The sequence below is a fragment of the Myotis yumanensis genome, unplaced genomic scaffold, assembly GCF_028538775.1.
Source record: "Myotis yumanensis isolate MYYU_CA2020_CCGP unplaced genomic scaffold, mMyoYum1.0.hap1 SCAF_2, whole genome shotgun sequence".
In the NCBI taxonomy this organism is placed as follows: domain Eukaryota; kingdom Metazoa; phylum Chordata; class Mammalia; order Chiroptera; family Vespertilionidae; genus Myotis; species Myotis yumanensis.
Window position 1 is genome coordinate 27,072,727 of NW_027223753.1, and position 18,082 is coordinate 27,090,808.

General features: G+C 47.3%; 2 protein-coding genes across 11 annotated transcripts in view; one reads left to right on the top strand and one right to left on the bottom strand.

The window, feature by feature from the left end:
* PIK3R3 (phosphoinositide-3-kinase regulatory subunit 3) overlaps positions 1-7,129 on the top strand; it is an 89,330-nt gene extending 82,201 nt beyond the window's left edge. The window contains exon 10 of the mRNA XM_070404829.1: positions 3,480-7,129. Coding sequence (XP_070260930.1) covers positions 3,480-3,678 — 199 coding nt within the window. The 3' untranslated portion in view covers positions 3,679-7,129. The remainder of the gene's footprint in view (positions 1-3,479) is intronic.
* Positions 7,130-13,348: 6,219 nt separating this feature from the next.
* MAST2 (microtubule associated serine/threonine kinase 2) overlaps positions 13,349-18,082 on the bottom strand; it is a 170,125-nt gene continuing 165,391 nt past the window's right edge. For 6 of the 10 annotated variants that reach the window (XM_070404834.1, XM_070404836.1, XM_070404833.1 and 3 more), the window contains 8 exons: positions 17,758-17,912; positions 17,260-17,543; positions 16,957-17,151; positions 16,291-16,517; positions 16,019-16,141; positions 15,466-15,602; positions 15,167-15,360; positions 13,349-14,869 (listed from right to left, as the gene is read on the bottom strand). In XM_070404834.1, the coding sequence (XP_070260935.1) occupies positions 13,404-14,869; positions 15,167-15,360; positions 15,466-15,602; positions 16,019-16,141; positions 16,291-16,517; positions 16,957-17,151; positions 17,260-17,543; positions 17,758-17,912 (2,781 nt within the window). In that variant the 3' untranslated portion in view covers positions 13,349-13,403. Of the gene's footprint in view, positions 14,870-15,166; positions 15,361-15,465; positions 15,603-16,018; positions 16,142-16,290; positions 16,518-16,956; positions 17,544-17,757; positions 17,913-18,082 lie in introns of all 10 variants that reach the window. The other 4 variants (XM_070404837.1, XM_070404835.1, XM_070404832.1 and 1 more) reach the window with 2 other exon arrangements.

Genomic DNA, 18,082 nt, shown 5'->3' on the forward strand with positions numbered 1-18,082 from the left:
AGTCAGTGAAACCAAAAGTTGGGACCAACAAAATTGACAACCTCTAAATTGACACACACACACACACACACACACACACACACACGACACACACACCCGACACAAATTACTAAAATCAGGATGAAAGAGGAGACATTACTTGTAGTCCTTATAGAAATTTAAAATGATGATGAGGGAATACTATAAAACAATTATATGCCAGCAAATTAAATAATCTAGATGAAATGTACAAATTCCAAGAAACACACAAATATCAAAACTGACTTAAGAGGAAATAGAAAATCTGAAGAAAACTGTAGCAAGTAAAGAAGTTGAAGTATTAATTAAAAAAATAAAACTACCCACAAAGAAAAGCCCAGGCCCAGTTGGCTTTACTGGTGAAGTCTATCAAATATATTTTAAAGAATTAACACAAGTCCCTCACAAACCCTTACAAAAAATAGAAGAGGAGAGAACACTTCTCAACTCATTTTATAAGGGTAATATTACACTGATAGCAAAACCCAAAGTTTTTTTGTGTGTGTGTGTGTTTTTTTTAATATCTTTATTGATTTTAGAGAAGGGAGAAGGAGAAAGAGAAACATCAGTGATGAGAGAGAATCATTGATCAGCTGCCTCCTGCACTGGGGATCAAGCCTGCAATCCAGGCATGTACCCTGACCAGGAATCAAACCGTGACCTCCTGGTTCAGAGATCGATGCTCAACCACTGAGCCATGCTGGCTGGGCCCATACAAAGTTATCACAAGAAAAGAAAACTATAGATAATTGTAGTAGGAATTATCCCAGGAATGCAAGTGTGGATCAGTATAAATCAATCAACACAATAACCCATGTTAATAAAATAAAGGACAAAAATTAGACGATTATTTCAGTAGACGCAAAAAGCTTTGATAAAATCCAACAACTCTTTTTTTTTGCAAGGCAAATATCTTTACTTCTACCTACATTTTTTTGTTGTTGTTGTTAATCCTCGACCGAGGATATTTTCCCATTGATTTTTAGGGAGAGTGGAAAAGAGAAGGAAAGACAGAGAAACACTGATGTGAGAGAAACACATTAATCAGCTGCCTCCTGCATGAGCCCCAACCAGGGCCCGGGCCGGGGAGGAGCCTGCAACCGAGGTATGTACCCTTGACCCGAATCAAACGACCCTTTTGGTCTGCAGGCTGACACTCTATCCACTGAGACAAATCAGCTAGAGCAATCCAACAACTCCTTTATTTTAAAAAACACTGAACAAACTAGGAGTAGGAGGCTACTTCCTCAACCTGATAAAGAGTTATCTATGAAAACCCACAGCTAATGTCATACTTAATGGTTTTCCCTAAGATAGGAAAAAGACAAGGATGTCCACTCTTACCACTTCTAAGTATTGCACAGAAGGTTCTGCTAGGGAAGTTAGGCAAGAAAAAGAACTAAAAGGCATCCAGATTGGAAAAGAGTAAAATAAATGAGTTCATCAGGGTTGTAAGTTAAAAGATTAGGATACAAAAATCAGTTGTATTTCTATATACTAGACATGAACAATCTGAAAATGAAATGAAGAAGACAAGCTATTTATAATAACATAAAAAATGATTAAATACCTAGGATTAAAACAAAAGCAGTACAAGAGCTGTGCAATGAAAACTATAAAACAATGGAAGAACTTAAAGAAGATCTAAATAAGTAGAAAGACATCCAGTGTGTTAAGATGGCAGTGCTTCCCAAATTGGTCTACATGTTCAAGTAATCCCTTTCAAAAATCCCAGCTGGATTGTTGCAAAAATTGACAAGATGATCCTAAAATTCATGTGACAATGCAAGGGATCCAGAACAGCTAAAATAATCTTGAAAGAATAGAAAAAAGTTGAAATACACCTCCTGATTTCAAAATTTACAACAAAGCTATATAATAAAAACTGTGAGGCACTGACAATAGGATAAACATGTAGATCAGTGAACATAATTGAGAGTCAAGAAATTCTTACACTTATGGTCAATTGGTGTTCAACAAGGGTCTCAAGACTATTCAGTGGGGAAAAAATAGTCATTTCAACACATGATGCTGTGACAACTGGTGAGCCACATGCAAAAGAAGAAAGTTGGACCCCTACCTCACACTATATACAAAAATTAACTAAGAATGAATTATAGATCTAAATGTAAAAGCTACAAGTATAAAACACTTAGGAGAAAACATAGGCATAAATCTTTGTGACTTTGGGTTAGGCAGTGGTTTCTTACATATCCAAAGTACAAACACCAAAAGAAAAAATAGATAAATTGGTCTTCAACATAGTTAAAAACTTTTTTTCATCAAAGGAAACTGTCAAAAAAGTGAAAAGACAACCTACAGAATAGGATAAAATATTTAGAAATCATATATCTGTTAAGCAACTAGTGTCTAATACATAAAGAACTCTTAATAAAAAGACAAATATCCCAATTTAAAAACGGGCAAAAGATTTAAATATACATTTTTCTTAAGATATATAAATGGTCAGTAAGCATATGAAAAGTTGCTCAATATCAGTAGCCATTAGAAAACTGCAAATCAAAACCACAATGAGACACCACTAGGATGACTACAAAATAAAAAAGATGGACAATAAGAAGTGTTGGAAAGAATGTGGAGAAATCGAATCCTCTTACACTGCTGGCAGGAGTATAGAAAGGTACAGCCATTTGGGAAACCAGTTTGGCAGTGCCTCACAAAGCTAAACCATGTGACTCAGCAGTTCCACTCTAAGATATACATCCAAGAGAACTGAAAATATATGTCCGTACAAAAACTCATACACCAATGTTCAGAGCATCATTCATAATAGCCAAAAAAGTGGAAACAAACCAAATGTTCATCCATTGATGAATGAATAAACAAAATGTGGAATATCCACACAATAAAATATTTATTCAGCTATAAGAAAAAATGAAGTACTAATACATGCTACAACATGAGAGACTTTGAAAATAGTGTGCTAAGTGAAAGCCAGGTACAAAAAGTTGTGTGATGTGATATATGATTCCATTTATATGAAATGTCCAGAAGAGGCAAATCCAGAGAGACAGAAAATAGGTTAGTTGCCACAGCCTGGGGGAGGGAGGAATACAGAGTAATTGCTACATGGTTTCTTTTTAGGGTGATGAAAATATTCTAGAATTAGATAGTGGTGATTGTTGCACACCCTTGTGAATATTCTAAAAAATACTGATTTATACACTAAAAAAATGTTTTTTGGTTTGTTCTGCCCCTCTTAGTATTCTTGCCTAAGTTGAGTGACAACATGGAGCCATCCGTTTTAGCTTTACCCGGTCTTGGTGGGAGGCAGCAGGTCTGTAAGGGAGTGATGGAGACACACATGGATGTGACATTTTACAAACTTGGTTGACAAACATTTCTGCTCCTCCTCTATAAAATAGTTGCTTTCAGGCTTCTGGGATCCCCTTATTACTTCCTGCCTTAATTCCGTGGTGTTTGCGTGTTGTATCTTGCAGTGCCGACGGGGAGGTGAAGCACTGTGTGATCTACAGCACTGCCCGGGGCTACGGCTTTGCGGAGCCCTACAACCTGTACAGCTCGCTGAAGGAGTTGGTGCTCCACTACCAGCAGACATCCCTCGTTCAGCACAACGACTCCCTCAACGTCAGGCTTGCCTACCCTGTCCACGCACAGATGCCCTCGTTCTGCAGATAAAGTGGGAGTGGGAAGAGCGGTGGCTCTCTAGCGTTTTTTTCTACAGTTTTATTAGACTATGAGGGCATTCTTTCTACGTAGACTGCTTGTTTTGCACAAGAAGTGATTCTGTGAATGTGAAGTGGAGAGGCCGAGCAGCAGCGGTCAGGAGGGGGTGTAAGGGGCCTCTGGATCTTGGGGACCCAGCTGTGCTGCTGCACTAGCATAGGAAGCTGGAAGCAGATGTGGTTTTTTGGGAAGTCTGTTTCACTGGGGTTTTTGGTTTTTTTTTTTAGACAGGCACCCTCAACAGAACACATTAGGCTTGAGGGGGTGGGGGGTTATATCTGGAAGCTTCTGCAGAGTCCATGTCCTCTTTGGGTCTTCAACTCTGAGAATGCGATGGGTGTGGCTCTGTGGGGAGTTCTGTTTTGATCTGGCAATCTCTCTTAACTTCCTCCCAAAGAGAAGGTTGTTTGGTTCTGTGGTAGAATGGCATTCAGTGAAGAAGACAACCAAAGGAGAATGGGGGGGCTTGGGATTTCATCTACAGACTCTCAGTCAAGGGGTAAAAACCCTCCAGCTGAAGGTCTTGTGTTTCTTAATGTAACGTAGACATCAGCGTCTCATAGCTCCTCTCTCTGAAAAACATTGTTTAGAAACCAAATTGATCCCAGAAAAACAATGTTTGTTACAGGACTAAGGTCTGATGGAAGAAGGCAGCACTCGTGTCTGAATGCACACTTCTGTACCGAAACTTGAAAATAAAAGGAAAGCTAGAATTTGTTAGTTTTAGCAAACACTAAAATTGGTCAGTGTAACCCCTCTGCCCTGCCCTTGTTTCTCTGAGGTGAGGAATAGTGGTTTTTTTTGTAGGCATGGTAAGCTTTGAATCATAAAATGAAGTTGGTGCTTGTGTGGTGTTTCCTTAGCCTAAAGAATGATCTGTTGTTTGAAACCTTTGTAACTTGTTTGTATGAGTAAAGAAAAGGTGCAATCCAGTGCTTTTAGATGGCTTGATATACCAAATAATGATATAGAACAACATTCTTATATGTGCTTCCCCAAGTTTAAAGGCCCTGCAGAAACAGTGATCATGTTAATGACTCACCCCTGTCCTTTGCTGGGTAGGGCTTCAGGGCATTCATGGGTTGCTAAGGCTGTAGCAGGAAGGGACCAGATTGGGGGCAGGGACCTCAGTATATCACAGACCCAGAGGCTCCGGTGTCCAGGGCAAGGGTTATACCACATTACCCATGTGCTTCCATACTTTTGTCAGGAAAGGATCAGATGGTTTGGAGTTCTGACTGTTAGTGAAAACCATCTGGAGGCTCTTCTCTGCCTCTCTGTGATCCTGCCATTAAGATGATGTGCACAGACTGTCCTGATTTTAGGCCAGGATCTTCTGCTCCAGGTGGTTTAAGCCTTCCAGCTGAGTGGAGCTAGGCGAATGAAGTTGGCCGCAGGCATCTCCTCCTACCTCCATTATGCCCTCCCCCAGCAGTTGACACTCATTGGACAAATAGAATTCAGCTGCCTCTGAGCCAGTCCTGGAACCGGAATAGGCTCAGAGTGAGTCAGCTGTTTGAGCCCAAAGCTGTGCAGTCAGGCGTCCTGGCTGAGCTATGCAAGAAGCCAATATCTGGGTCTTGGTACTTAGGCTTACAGCTAGGAAAGCTCTCCTTTTGGGGATGAAAGAAACATATTGCTTTTCCTGAGCATTTATCTTGGTTTCAGGGTCTAAAATGAACTATGACATAGAAATTAGACATAGATGAGGATAGGAAGGAAAGGGCATATCTTTGGCTTTTCCTTGGTTACGTTGCAGTTTCAAAATTGGATGAGGCAGACAAATGAAGCCCCTTCAGTGTCACTGTTCTGACTTAAGCCCTTAACTGAGTGAACTGCACATCCCTTCCCCAAACTGCCAGATTGAAATCTTGCTGGAAGTTTTAGAGTAATGGCAGGCTGATTGCTGCTAGACACACCTGGGTAGCCTTGCACCTGGTGTTGAACCTGCTTACACGGTTAGTTGCTCAAGATTGGGTGCAAGGAATCCCTCCTTTCTGGTACTAAAATTTAGTGTTCTGAATGTCTTAAATGAAAATGGGGATAAGGATACACAACTGTAATGTTGAGCTGTGTGTTGCTCCTTGTCAGGCAGATGTTAAGGGTGTGCAGGGAGAGAGCTAACGTCATCTATGATCTCACTTGGGATGCTGGCTTGTGGAGAAGGGCTGCTCTTTTTTAGTCCTACATTCCTTCACTTTCTGTTTCCTGTTTTTCATTCTCCAATTTGTTGCTTTGTGGGGACTAAGACCTAGGGATCATTTGAGAAATTGAAAAGTGTCTTTGCCACGATTTGCTTGATCCTGATGAGTCAGTGGAAGTGGCATAGGTACCAGTCTACTAACCATGTGGAGCAGTACTATGCTGCTTCTTTACTCTGTGGTCTAGGCGGCAAGCCTTGGCCTCCATCTGAGTCTAGTTCTGTGTCCTGGGATGCTTTTTTATGGCATCTTGACTGCATCCTCACTGAGGCAGAGGGTAAAGAGACAGAACAAGACCAGAGTGGCCCATTGCTTTCCTGGCTAGAGAAGCCAGCTACCAACATGAAAGCAGCTTGGGGCAGGCTGGACATAGCTCCTAGGCCCATCTATTCCAGATGGAGCTTTCATCACTGAACAATGTTCTGTCACACCAGACCATAGATGCTAAACCTTGGCCATGGCTCAGGCCTCTCCAGGGTAGCTGTGTCCTTATTGCTGATTTAGTCAAGGTTGAGGAATCCTAATAACTCTCCTACCCCATTTCATTTCCAAGCCCTGATGGCACCTCCCAGTTGTTTTGGGCCTCATGTGCTCTGGGAACGCTTTTTTGAGAGCCAGTATGGTGTCTTCCATGGGTTTCTTCTTGCTGCAAGGAACCAGCACCCTGGGTCCTCTTGGGCCAAGAATTGCATCTGGGCAATTCCTAGTTTTCAAGGTTAAGACTCCAGAGTAGTCCTCTATGAGGCTTTAGTGGCCTCAGAGCAGAGGGTCCAGATGGGGGTCTGTCTGGGCCCTTTGCTGCCAACTGCTCAGCCTTGCTCCAGCTCCAGCCACTTGTGACAACCTTGTTTCCTTACAGATTCCAGCATGTGACTTTGGTGCCCTGTTGTTACTTGTGAAAAACCTATTCTGTTGTCTTTGATGTAGTCAAAAAAATTCATGTAGTTTACGTAAAAATACCTGATTCACAAGGAAGCCAACTATATGTCTTGTGTTGGGACAGTTCATAATGTAGTTCCTAGACCACTTTTGCAAATTGTTCTTGTCACCAGATGTGTTCAGACATTGCTGTGCAGTTGTAGGGGAGGGTGGGGGGAAGATGGGGAAGATACCTTTTGGTCTTTTTGTTTTGGATCTTCCCCAAGAGGGGACAGTTTGGCCAACTTGCTCCAGTAATGCAATAAAGACATTTCAATAAAGTACCTTTTTTGTCCTCGTGCTATAGAGGGAGGTGGTTTGGGGTTAGGAGCAAGGGGAAGAGGTCTGGGGTGTTGAAAAGCCCTGAAACTTCCAAACCTTCTCTCCCATGAGCATCAGAAGATTGGTCCTGCAGCTGAACTGGGGCCACCAGAGGCACTTCTATCCCTGAAGAGAGGACGTCGACCCAAACAGGTATGAAGCCAGAATCCTGTCTGCCTGACACAGACACATGGAGACTCAGAAACTAATCTGAGAAAGTTAAATCCGAGAGCCATTTCCTCCTCTCCCCATTCCTGACTATTAGAAAGCCCGGTTTATTGATTCTCATCACATCTTTCTGCCTGGAAATAAAGGTATTTCCATTTTGTTTTGGAGGCAGGGGAAATGGGCTCAGGCTTAACGTTTGTCCTCTTGTTGCCCCAGGCCCTTGTCACCATTCTGCCAGGCACTTTGTTGAGGTTCCTATGCGTTGGGAACATAGTCAACAAACACGTGATGACCTCTGCTTGCACAGAACATTGCAGTTCTCACCCATGTCTCAGGCCCCATGGATGTGCACTGACTTACAAATCAGGTCAGATAAGGGGGAATAGTTTCCTTGTTCTAAATGACCTTGCCTATGACCTCCCTCACTACATTTTAGCTACATGGCACCCCCAAGGCCACTGCTAGGAATTATGGATTATTTCTCAAATTCCTATCTTCAGTCCAGTCCTCTCTTCTGTACTCCATCTGCTGGCTGGATATCTCTACTAGGAACTTCAGCATCCCACAGATACTGCTAACTTATTTACAGAGAAACATGCTTGGTTATGAATTCCCTTTTTTTTTTTTTTTTTTTTTTTTTTTTTTTTTTAATTAAATCTTTATTGTTCAGATTATTACATTTGTTCCTCTTTTTTCCCCCCATAACTCCCCTCCTTCCAGCTCCCACCCCACCCTCCACCCTCACTCCCCACCCACTGTGTTCATCCATAGGTGCATGATTTTTGTCCAGTCACTTCCCGCATCTCCCACACCCCTTTTTCCCCCAAGAATAGTCAGTCCATTCCCTTTCTATGTCCCTGATTCTATTATAATCACCAGTTCATTCTGTACATCAGGTTATTTATTCACTTAATTCTTAGATTCATTTGTTGATAGATGCATGTTTGTTGTTCATAATTTGTATCTTTACCTTTTTCTTCTTCTTCCTCTTTTTAAAGGATACCTTTCAGCATTTCATATAATACTGGTTTGGCGGTGATGAACTCCTTTAGCTTTTCCTTATCTGTGAAGCTCTTTATCTGACCTTCAATTCTGAATGATAGCTTTGCTGGATAAAGTAATCTTGGTTGTAGGTTCTTGGTATTCAGCACTTTGAAAATTTCTTGCCATTCCCTTCTGGCCTGCAAAGTTTCTGTTGAGAAATCAGCTGACAGTCGTATGGGTATTCCCTTGTAGGTAATTGAGCCTCTTTCTCTTGCTGCTTTTAAGATTTTCTCTTTGTCTTTTGCTCTTGGCATTTTAATGATGATGTGTCTTGGTGTGGTCCTCTTTGGATTCCTTTTGTTTGGGGTTCTCTGCGCTTCTTGGACCTGTAAGTCCATTTCTTTCACCAGGTGGGGGAAGTTTTCTGCCATTATTTCTTGAAATAGGTTTTCAATATCTTGCTGTCTCTCATCTTCTGGCACTCCAATGACTCTGATATTAGACCGCTTAAAGCTGTCCCAGAGGCTCCTTACACTATCTTCACACTTTCGGATTCTTTTTTCATTTTGCTCTTCCAATTGGGTGTTTTTTGTCGAATCTTTGGTTTGATTATTGTACTCCTCTGGTCTGCTATTGGGTATAATATTCTTTATTTCAGTCCGTGTATGCTTACTTTCTAATTTCTTTATCGTAGCATCGAGGGTCTCATTAGTTTTCGTGAGGTTCTGCACAAATTTATGGCAAGCCCTCAAAATTGCGATTCTTAGCTCCATATCCTCCATTTCTGTCATGTTTTTTTGTCTCCGCATCTTTTATGCTTTCTTGGTGCACCCCCTTGTGGTCTCTGTGCGCAGTCTTGTTCTAGCCAAGCCTTAATTGTTGTAGTTAACACTAGGGGGATTTGACCCTCAGGCCGGCTGGCTATAGTAATCAGCTGTGCGGAAAACTCTGTCTTCTGGGGAGGCGCTAATCCAGCCTTTGCCTGAGGCGATCAGCAAATGGCTGTGCGCAGGCTTTGGGCGGGGCGGGATCAACAGGGCGGGCGGAGGGAGCAGTTATGGCCACGCTCAGTCCCGTTCCCAGAGGCTCTGCTTCTCAGAACCCCGGCAGCCGCTGCAAACCTCGGAGAGAAAGCTGCCCTCAGGTTCCAACTGATGCCGGGTAATCCCGCTTCTCCCGTTTGAGTCTGGGTCCCTAGAGACACGCCCGGATCTGGAGCCCAGAGTCTGAGACTCAGTCCCGACAGAAAACGACAACCGCGCCCTTAGCCACCAGCCCGCTTTCGCGCGCACCTCGGTACCTTTGTATTTTCCACACTGCGCCGCCTCTGAGCCTCGATTTGCTGTTCTCTTTCCTTCTAGTTGTAGAGTCTCTCTTCAGCCAGCCTTCCTGTGGTTCTGGGTGATGTCCGTTCAGTCTTTTAGTTGTATTTTTGAAATGGTTGTTTGCGGCAGCGGTCTCCGGTGTTTACCTACGCCGCCATCTTGGTCGACTCTCGGTTATGAATTCCCTTATCTTCTTACCACCAAATTTACAAACCTATCTGTATTCACAAAACTCCTCTCCTGCTCACCTATTAAATTACACAAGGTAGCCCTTGGATCCTGTTTTCTCTCACCTTCTCAGGGACCTCCCATGATCAGTTAGCAATTCTTTCAACATTGTTTCCTCTCAGTTGAATCATCCACTGACATTTGAACATGGCCTTTATTGCCTAATGTAATTAAAAAATATGATTATGGGCCTCAAATATCCTAAGCACCATGTCTCTCCATCTCTGCTATGCCAGCTCATGCTTGGCTTCACTTTGTGTATAGGCTCTCTCCAGGTGGAACAGGGCCTCCAACAGTTCAGACTCATAGCCTCTGACGACTCCACCGAGGAGAGGTGGTCTTTTCAGGTCCTGACTGCTTGCTTGTTTTATATATCCATGGTGACTACGGCACAGTATCCATGAGAAGAGGGCCTTGTTAGGCTCAGCCTAAACTATTTTTGAAAAAATTGTCTAAATTTGTCTTAATGCCTCACCTCCTTAAGCATTTCAGTACAGTTTCCACCATTACCTGAAACTGCTCTCCTTCATGTCTTCAATAACCATCACTGTTGACTATTCTCCAGGAAAAACTCTACCATTGGCTCCATGACAACTCATTCATCTAGACTTCCTCCTGTATCTGTTCATTTTAATTATCCTGGACTCCTGCTCCTTTCTCAGGTATGCCTTTCCCCTGGCAGTTCTATCCATATCCATGAATTCACCTACCATCTCTAGACTAAGTATGTCCATCTGTTTCTCCTGCTCAGACCTCATATTCAGTTTACTGTCTGCATAATGTCACCACATTGTCCGCTTTCTCTTCCATTATCTCAGTGAATGGGAATAAGTAACTCATCTGCTTATGTAAGTCTGAAATGTAGATGTTATTCTTGATACCTTCTCTGTTTCATGTCTAAATAAAACCCACCATCAACCCATACACAAATCCAACTTTGTAAGAATCGAAGTATCACTTCTCAATCCACTGCTTCACTATCATCTCTAACTTCCATACCAGAAGGCCTCCCTTCTTCCATTCTTGACCTCCTCAAACCTACTGTCGTTATAGCAACTGGAGTCGTCTTTTCAAAGTACAAATCTGAAACTGTGTAAAACCATTAAATAACTTTCAATCGCTGTTAGGGTAAATTATAAAATTCTTAAAATGGTAAGGCTTCTCCCAAGTTCAAGATCTCAGTCCCCACTTCAATTACTCTTCACTGGCCCCCTCCCTTTGGGTTATTCCTAATGTCTTGGGTCTTTTCCCTTTTATACATATTCTCTGTACAGTCCCCATGAACTCCTATGCCTTTAATTACCAGCTATTTGCTGATGGCTGCCAAATCTGTGTCCAACTCCCTATACCTTTCCTCTAAGACAGTGGTTCTCAACCTTCCTAATGCTGCGGACCCTTTAATACAGTTCCTTATGTTATGGTGACCCCCAATTTCATTGTTACAAATTGAACATAATTAAAGCATAGTGATTAATCACAAAACAGTATGTAATTATATGTTTTCCGATGGTCTTAGGCAACCCCTGTGAAAGTGTCATCCGACCTCCAAAGGGGCCGCGACCCACAGGTTGAGAACCGCTGCTCTAAGAAAACTCCTGTTGTCCCAGGTTAGACCACCATAATGAGTCACTGCATTATTTTCTTTCTGGTCTGCTTATTCTACTTGAGCCTCTATACTGCAGCCAGTGATCTTCCTAAAACATAATCTGCTCATACCACTTCCTGTGGTTTCCTCCCAGAAACTCCTCACTGCCCTCAGGCTTATCAGGCAGTTTCTCAGCTGCCCCACTAGCACTTACCCCGTGCATTACAGGATGCTTAGCGTCTCTGTGCCTACTCCTCCCAACCCTCCTCTCCTGCCTGCCATTTCCATCCCCTTAGGGGGGCAGGCAGTCTCTCCCCCATGAACTACGTAAGTTGTGCATGCCCCAGCCCCTTTGCCCCATGGTGTGGTCCTTCCAACCAGATCCTGATGTACATGGGGGGTGGACTCCCTCAGGCAACCAGTTACCTTTATTCCTAGTGTCCAGTGCAGGGGTCGACTATTAATGAACGACTGAAGGATAAGTGAGTTCACGAGGGAACTGGAAAGGCTGAGGGGCCAAATGTCCCACTTGTGCTTTGCCTTGTGGGCAGAGCACGCCCTCTGGCGGCCACAGCCTTCCCCATGCAGGGTGACCAAGAGCTGCAGGGTGCTTGAAACACCCAGCCAGTGACCCAGATAGGTTTTCCAGTTTCCAGGCCTCTTGTTACCTCTCCTTTGGCCCGGGGCATTGGATTATGGACAACAGTGGAGACAGCAGTTTCATAAAGCCCTTCGTCATCTGGAGGCACTCTTCTAGCCGTGGCACTCCACCTCAGCCCTGCTCCTGCGAGGCCATGACTCCTCCGACAGAATGGTCCCACAGATGTCCCCCCTCCCTCGAACACCACCCACTCACCCAGTGCAGTTCTCATTGGGGGGCTGCCCAGGTCAGCAATGTCCATCTCCAGTGCAGAAGCCTGACAATAGCCCAGGAAGGGCTCACTGACGACAAACATTCATGACTTGTTACTAAACACAGAAGGTGGTTCTCTATTTTCGTCTCACCTGGCCTCCCAGCATTTTACCAAGTAACTCCACCCATTTTAAAACTCTTCTCTTGGATTTTATTGTGCCCTTCTGGCTGCTGCTTCTGAGTCTTTCTTTGCCTTAAATGCTTGTGCTCCTCAGTACATCATTATTTTTTTATTTTATATATTTTTTGTTTTATTTTTTTCAGCTTGATATTCTTTTTAAAATAATTCTTTATTGTTGAAAGAATTACACGTCACCTTATTGATACATTAATGGCTCTCTGTTTTCTATCATCAGTCTAGATCTCTATTGCGTTCAAGACCCATACATCTAGTTACCTTGCGGATGTCCCCCAAGTACCAAGTTCAACTCTTTACCTCCCTCCACCTTTCCTCTTCATTTTCTGGCTAAGAGGCATTCTAACTTGGGGTAGATATGTGGGTTCTAGAGTCAAGAGATATCTAGGTTCTAATCCTAGCTCTGCCCAAGCTATATGATTTTGTTAATATCTGAAAACCCGAGTTCCTTACCTATAAAGCAGGAATATTAGTCGCTACATGACCTTCTTGGGTTCTTCATCACCTACAGAAAGTCTAAATTCTTGTAAGACCATCAGTATGACCCTTGCCTAACTCACTACACCCATTTCCACTTTTGGTTCCTTGAATATACCAGGCATATGGTTAAGCGCTATACTCTGCCTAGACAGCCTTACACTAATTCCTACTCTTCTCAGCAAATTACTACCTATTACCTATCCTTCAGGTTTGAGCTCAGATGTCATAATCTCTGGGAAGCCAAGGTGGGTTAGAGACCCCTCTCCTGACAGTAGAAACTGTTTTAGTCACTCTATTATCAGCAATAACATAGGACTTTGAGTTACATTTGTGTTGATTGAGGAAAGAAGCAAAAGACAAAGATGGTTTCTAAGAGCATGTATTATACAGAGCTGAGTTAAGAAATGGCAGACAACTGCTATGTTTGCTTTAAAAGCTCATTGGTTGCCACTGCCAAGTCCTGATGCTTGTGAGGGGCCCCTGGGTCTCGGCCCCTTTGGAGCAGGTTGGGCCCAGGCTCCTGGGTGAGGGGGCAGCTTCTGCATGGAAGGTTCTGCCTCCTGTCACCTGAGGCCTCAGGCACTGTGGTGATGCCCAGGGCTGGCTCCTCCTTCTCTACCTGCGCACACTCAGGCTCCCAGCGCCAGCTTTGGCTGGAAAGCTGACAAGGGTGGGCCAGCCCAGGGGCGTTGGGTGGCCATGACTTCCCCTCCTGCCTAGGAGACAGGTTCTCAGGATGGGCTGGAGTTGTGGCTTCCAAATCCTGGGAGCTGACCAACCCACCTTCCGTTGTTGCCTTTCTGCTTATGGATGCCCGCTCTGGGCCCTCAAGAAGGAATTTCCAGGACCATGGGCCTGGCCCTCCAGGGGTGGAGGAGGCAGGGGGGCCACTGGTGGGGATGAGTCCTGGGGAACTGGGACAAAGTGCTGTTAGTGCCTGGGTGTGGAGGAGGTGGGCCTTCAAGCAGCCTTCAGGGGGGATGGGGTCTGTGGGTCCAGCCCCACCCAGGCTGGGAGTTGGTGACAAGGAGCTGGCAGCCTCCTCAAAGACTTGCAGGATCCCAAGCTTCCTCTGGGGGTCACCAGGGCCTTCCATTCGGGGGTCCCTGGGCAAGAAGGCGTCTTCTTCCTCCCCCTCTCCTGCTCCTCTGAGGGGCGGATCCTGGCCCACTTCTGGGTTAGGTACCAAGCTTGGCTCCTGCACACCTTGGCTGTTCTCAGGCCCGTCATCGGCGTCATCCTCTGAAGAGTCAACCTCACGGATGGCTTCCTGCTTCTGCAGTGACTCTCGCCGCTCGGCCCGGTCCTGTCGGAGGGTGCCTAGAGCTCGTGAGGGAGCAGGCTGCAGCACTCCTTTCCCTGGCAGCACCCCCTTCCCAGACAGCACACTCCTGGTCCCAGCTACCTCCAGAGGACTGACTTCCCTGGGTGGCAATTCCTTCTTGAGCTCAGGGTGGGGCAGGTCAAGGCTATGCTTTCGAGAAGTGGCTAGCTTCTTCTCAGAAGCAGCAAGTGCAGCCGCCAGTTTCTCAGCTGACTGCACCCTCTTAAGTAGTGGTGAGCGGGGAGGCTCCGCACTCTTGGGCCGGGAGAGTTGCCTGCCTAGGGGAGGCGACACGTGAAGCTTGGTGGGGAGGGCCTGGGTTCCATGGCCAGACAGGGGTGATGGGGAGCGCTGGGGTGAAGCTGCTGGTGGTGGAGAAGGGGTGTGGGCCAGTGGTGACAGTGGGATGCTGCCTGCTGACTTGCGCCGTGGAGAGCGGTACTGCCGTTGGAGCTTGGGTGCCAGACCGTGCAGGGAGCTGGGCCGTGTATGCCCAGAGCCGGCTGGAGAGCTGGGCACACTGGAGCTGGGGGAGCTGCTCTGTGACGAATTCCCTCCCACTTTGCACAAACAGACAGAAGCAGAGAGAGCAATGTTAGCTGTTAGAAATGACTGAGGGGCAAGGCAATGCTTAGCTCTGGAATGTCCCAGGAGTATCAAGGTTACCCCATCGGTGAACCAGAGCCCAGGCCATAGAGATGAAGTCACCCTCCACCCGTCACCTCCTCTCCAAGTCAGCTGGATCTTTCAGGGGGTGGGTTGAATGACAGTTTCAGAGTGGGACCCATGAGAACCAGAGGGCAGGCGCTTTCCTACCTCCCAGGGGCTGTCTGCGATCTGCAGAGAGCCTTTCCTACCTGAATGCACAGCATCAGGAGTCACCCGGTAGCCCTGAGTGGGAGATCGGGGGGAAAGGCTGTGGCCGTGTGTGGGAGAGCCCGGCCCGCTCTCTCCTGATGACAAGGAGCGGTTAAGGGAAGAGAGGCTGCGGCTGGTGTGCAGCAGGGATGCCTGTTTAGTGATCTTCCGGAACAGGGAGCTCCTTTTTCTGCTGCAGAGACAAGAATCAAAGCTGTCTGACTTGGTGCACAGGGCACAGCACACACAAGCACCACATACTGGCCCAGAGCAGACCCTAGGGCCAAGTCTGGCTCACCTTTCTTGCCCATCTTTGCCCCGGCTCCGCTTGCTTCTTCGAGCCATCTTGGCCTTGTAGCTGCCCCTCCGTGCCGGCCCCACTTTAATGGATGTGTTCTCCAGGGGAGTTGTTGAAATAGACAACTTGTTTCCACTCTGGGGACCAGAACATGAACCCAGGCTAAGGTGGTGGCCATATTTTTGATCCAACTCCTATCCCTGGGCATGGCTAGACCACAGCTCTAGGCTTTGTCTGAACCACAGACCTGTCTTCTCTTTACAGGTTAGCAAATGGCTCTGACTGGAGCCCGAGTAGTTTGGGTTGAGAAGGTAGAGAGGAGGCTTACCTAGCCTGCTCTCCAATCCTACCCAAGGCCCAGAGTATCACTGGACCTTGGTCAGTGAGGGTGGTGCCTTCTAGCGAAAACGCATCGCTAAGGCCGTACCCAAACTGTGTATGTGCATCTGTACTCAGTGCCAGGTGTACGTGTACTCGACTCCTTCTCCCCTATGGCCAGTCACAGCCTCCAAGGCTGGGGTCGACCACAGCAGGCAGCACACCCAGCACTAACCTTCAGGATCAGCTCCACCACCTCAGTGTGCACCAGCCCATGCACAGGCTCCCCGTTGACATGAGTGATGAGGTCGCCCTGACGAAGCCCCGCCTCACTGGCTGGACCTCCATCCTCCACGTGCTGCCCCAGGGAGAGAACAGTTATCAGCCTGGAGCCGGAGCCGGAGCCGGAGCCTGAGGGTAGTGTGGGCAGGGTCAGGCAGGCCCTAGTAAGGGGAAGGCAGAGCAGTGATGAAGCTGGGGGACAGCGGGTCTGGATGCCCGACATACCCACACCATGTGGTGCACAGTGTAGACGTCCAAGTCACCCATGTAGACACGGATCGCCCGCAGGGTGAAGCCGTACTTCTTGCCGGCTCGGTGAATGATGATGGGGGTCCTCGAGTTGCTGAGGGCTGGCAAGAAGTCCCTGCTTGGAGAAGAGTCCCTGGATGATGGGTTGGATGACTGGGAATGTGGGGACATGGGGCTGGCCAAGGGAGAGCAGGTGTGGTGTTCTGGAGAATGAGAAACCAGGACTTAGTGGGTCAGGGGACCCTGGCCTGGCAAAGATCCCAGACCAGCCCCCCGCCTAGGCTGTTGATCACACACAGCCCTAGCCAGAGACAGCCTTAGCCCAGGTATGTCCTCCCCACAGCCTCTGAGCAGCAAAGCCCCTCCTGTACCCGAGCCCTCTCAGACCCCAGCAGGTGATGAAATGGCAGCTGGCATTTTCTGAGTGCTTGCTTATGTGGATCAGGGACCATATAAACCCTTCATACATATTTAGAGACTTCTAGTTTCATAACAAAGGGACAACAGTGACACGGTCTCTCAGGTACCTGCGCCCCAACATACAATGCACAGACACACCTGCCCTGTGCAGACTCCTGCACAGGCCCACGGAGATTCCAGGGCCCTTCCTGTGAGTTTTATCCTAGTTCCCCAAGGCCTCACCTGTAGGAATGAGGAGGGACAGGGCTGTGGCTGAGGCGGACTTGATCACTTTGCTGATGGGGCGAGGGGTGCGCTTTTCTATAGAGTCCCCTGAGAGCAGCCGGTGGCGGGCCCTGCGCACTGCCAGGTCACTGATGGCCTTGGCTGTGGCTCCCTCAGCCAGCTGTGGGGTCCCACGGCCTCGAGTCTCCATGGCTGTGGGCCCAAATGAGCAATGAGACCTGCGATGCAGCCGAGCTGCCCCTCCCTGCCTCCCTGCATTATGGTCCAGCCTGGGCCCTTTGGCCACCTGCTGGGCCACACCTGGACTAGAACCACTGCTCTGGCTAGCAGGCTCCTCATCCAGCTTCAGCTGCTGCTCCACTGGCCGTTCAGGGATAGGCTCAGACATCCCTTCTGCAGATGTGGGTGTCAGAAGCCATATGCCCTCCTGCTGCTGCCTCCTGGGGGTGCTGGTAGCCTCCTCAGGGCCCTCTGGGAAGCGAGGCACGTCCAGGAGGCCTGAGCAGTGACGCCGCACGGTCAGTGGAGGGCTAGAGTCACTTTCCGTGTGGGAGGACTCAGACACCGACAGCCGCTTCCGCAATCTGCAAGACACAAGGCCTGCGGTGAGATGGCCTGGGGTCTCCCTCCTCCAGCCCAGGCTTCCTTAGGGTCTCACAGAACACTTCTCAGACCTTTCGGAAGAGCCGCTCTTGTGGACGCCCCCTCACTGCCACTAGCACTCCTCCCCAGGATCTGAATCCCGCCCATAATCTGTGACAACTGAAGGATGGCTGTGCTCCCACTCTGGGTGCTCACATCTCAGGGGAGCCAATCACCCAGCTCCGGTCTCGACCCTTCAGCCCCGCCAGGCCATCTGAGCGGTCTTCCTTCTCCTCACTCAGGCTGCGCTTGGTGGGGGGTGGTGTCCGGCGCTCCTCGAGCAGCGACAGCCGCTCCATGCTACTGTACACCTGTGGGCACAGAAGACGTGCTGGGGACGGGCTCCAACAGACAACCTAAGGAGCAAAAAGTGTCCCTGCACCCGATCCCCAGAATCTGAATCAGTGCTTCCCTTCCTTCCCCTGTACATACCCTTGAATGTTCAAGGAAACGGCGATTCCGCTGGGCTGACCTGGCCTCA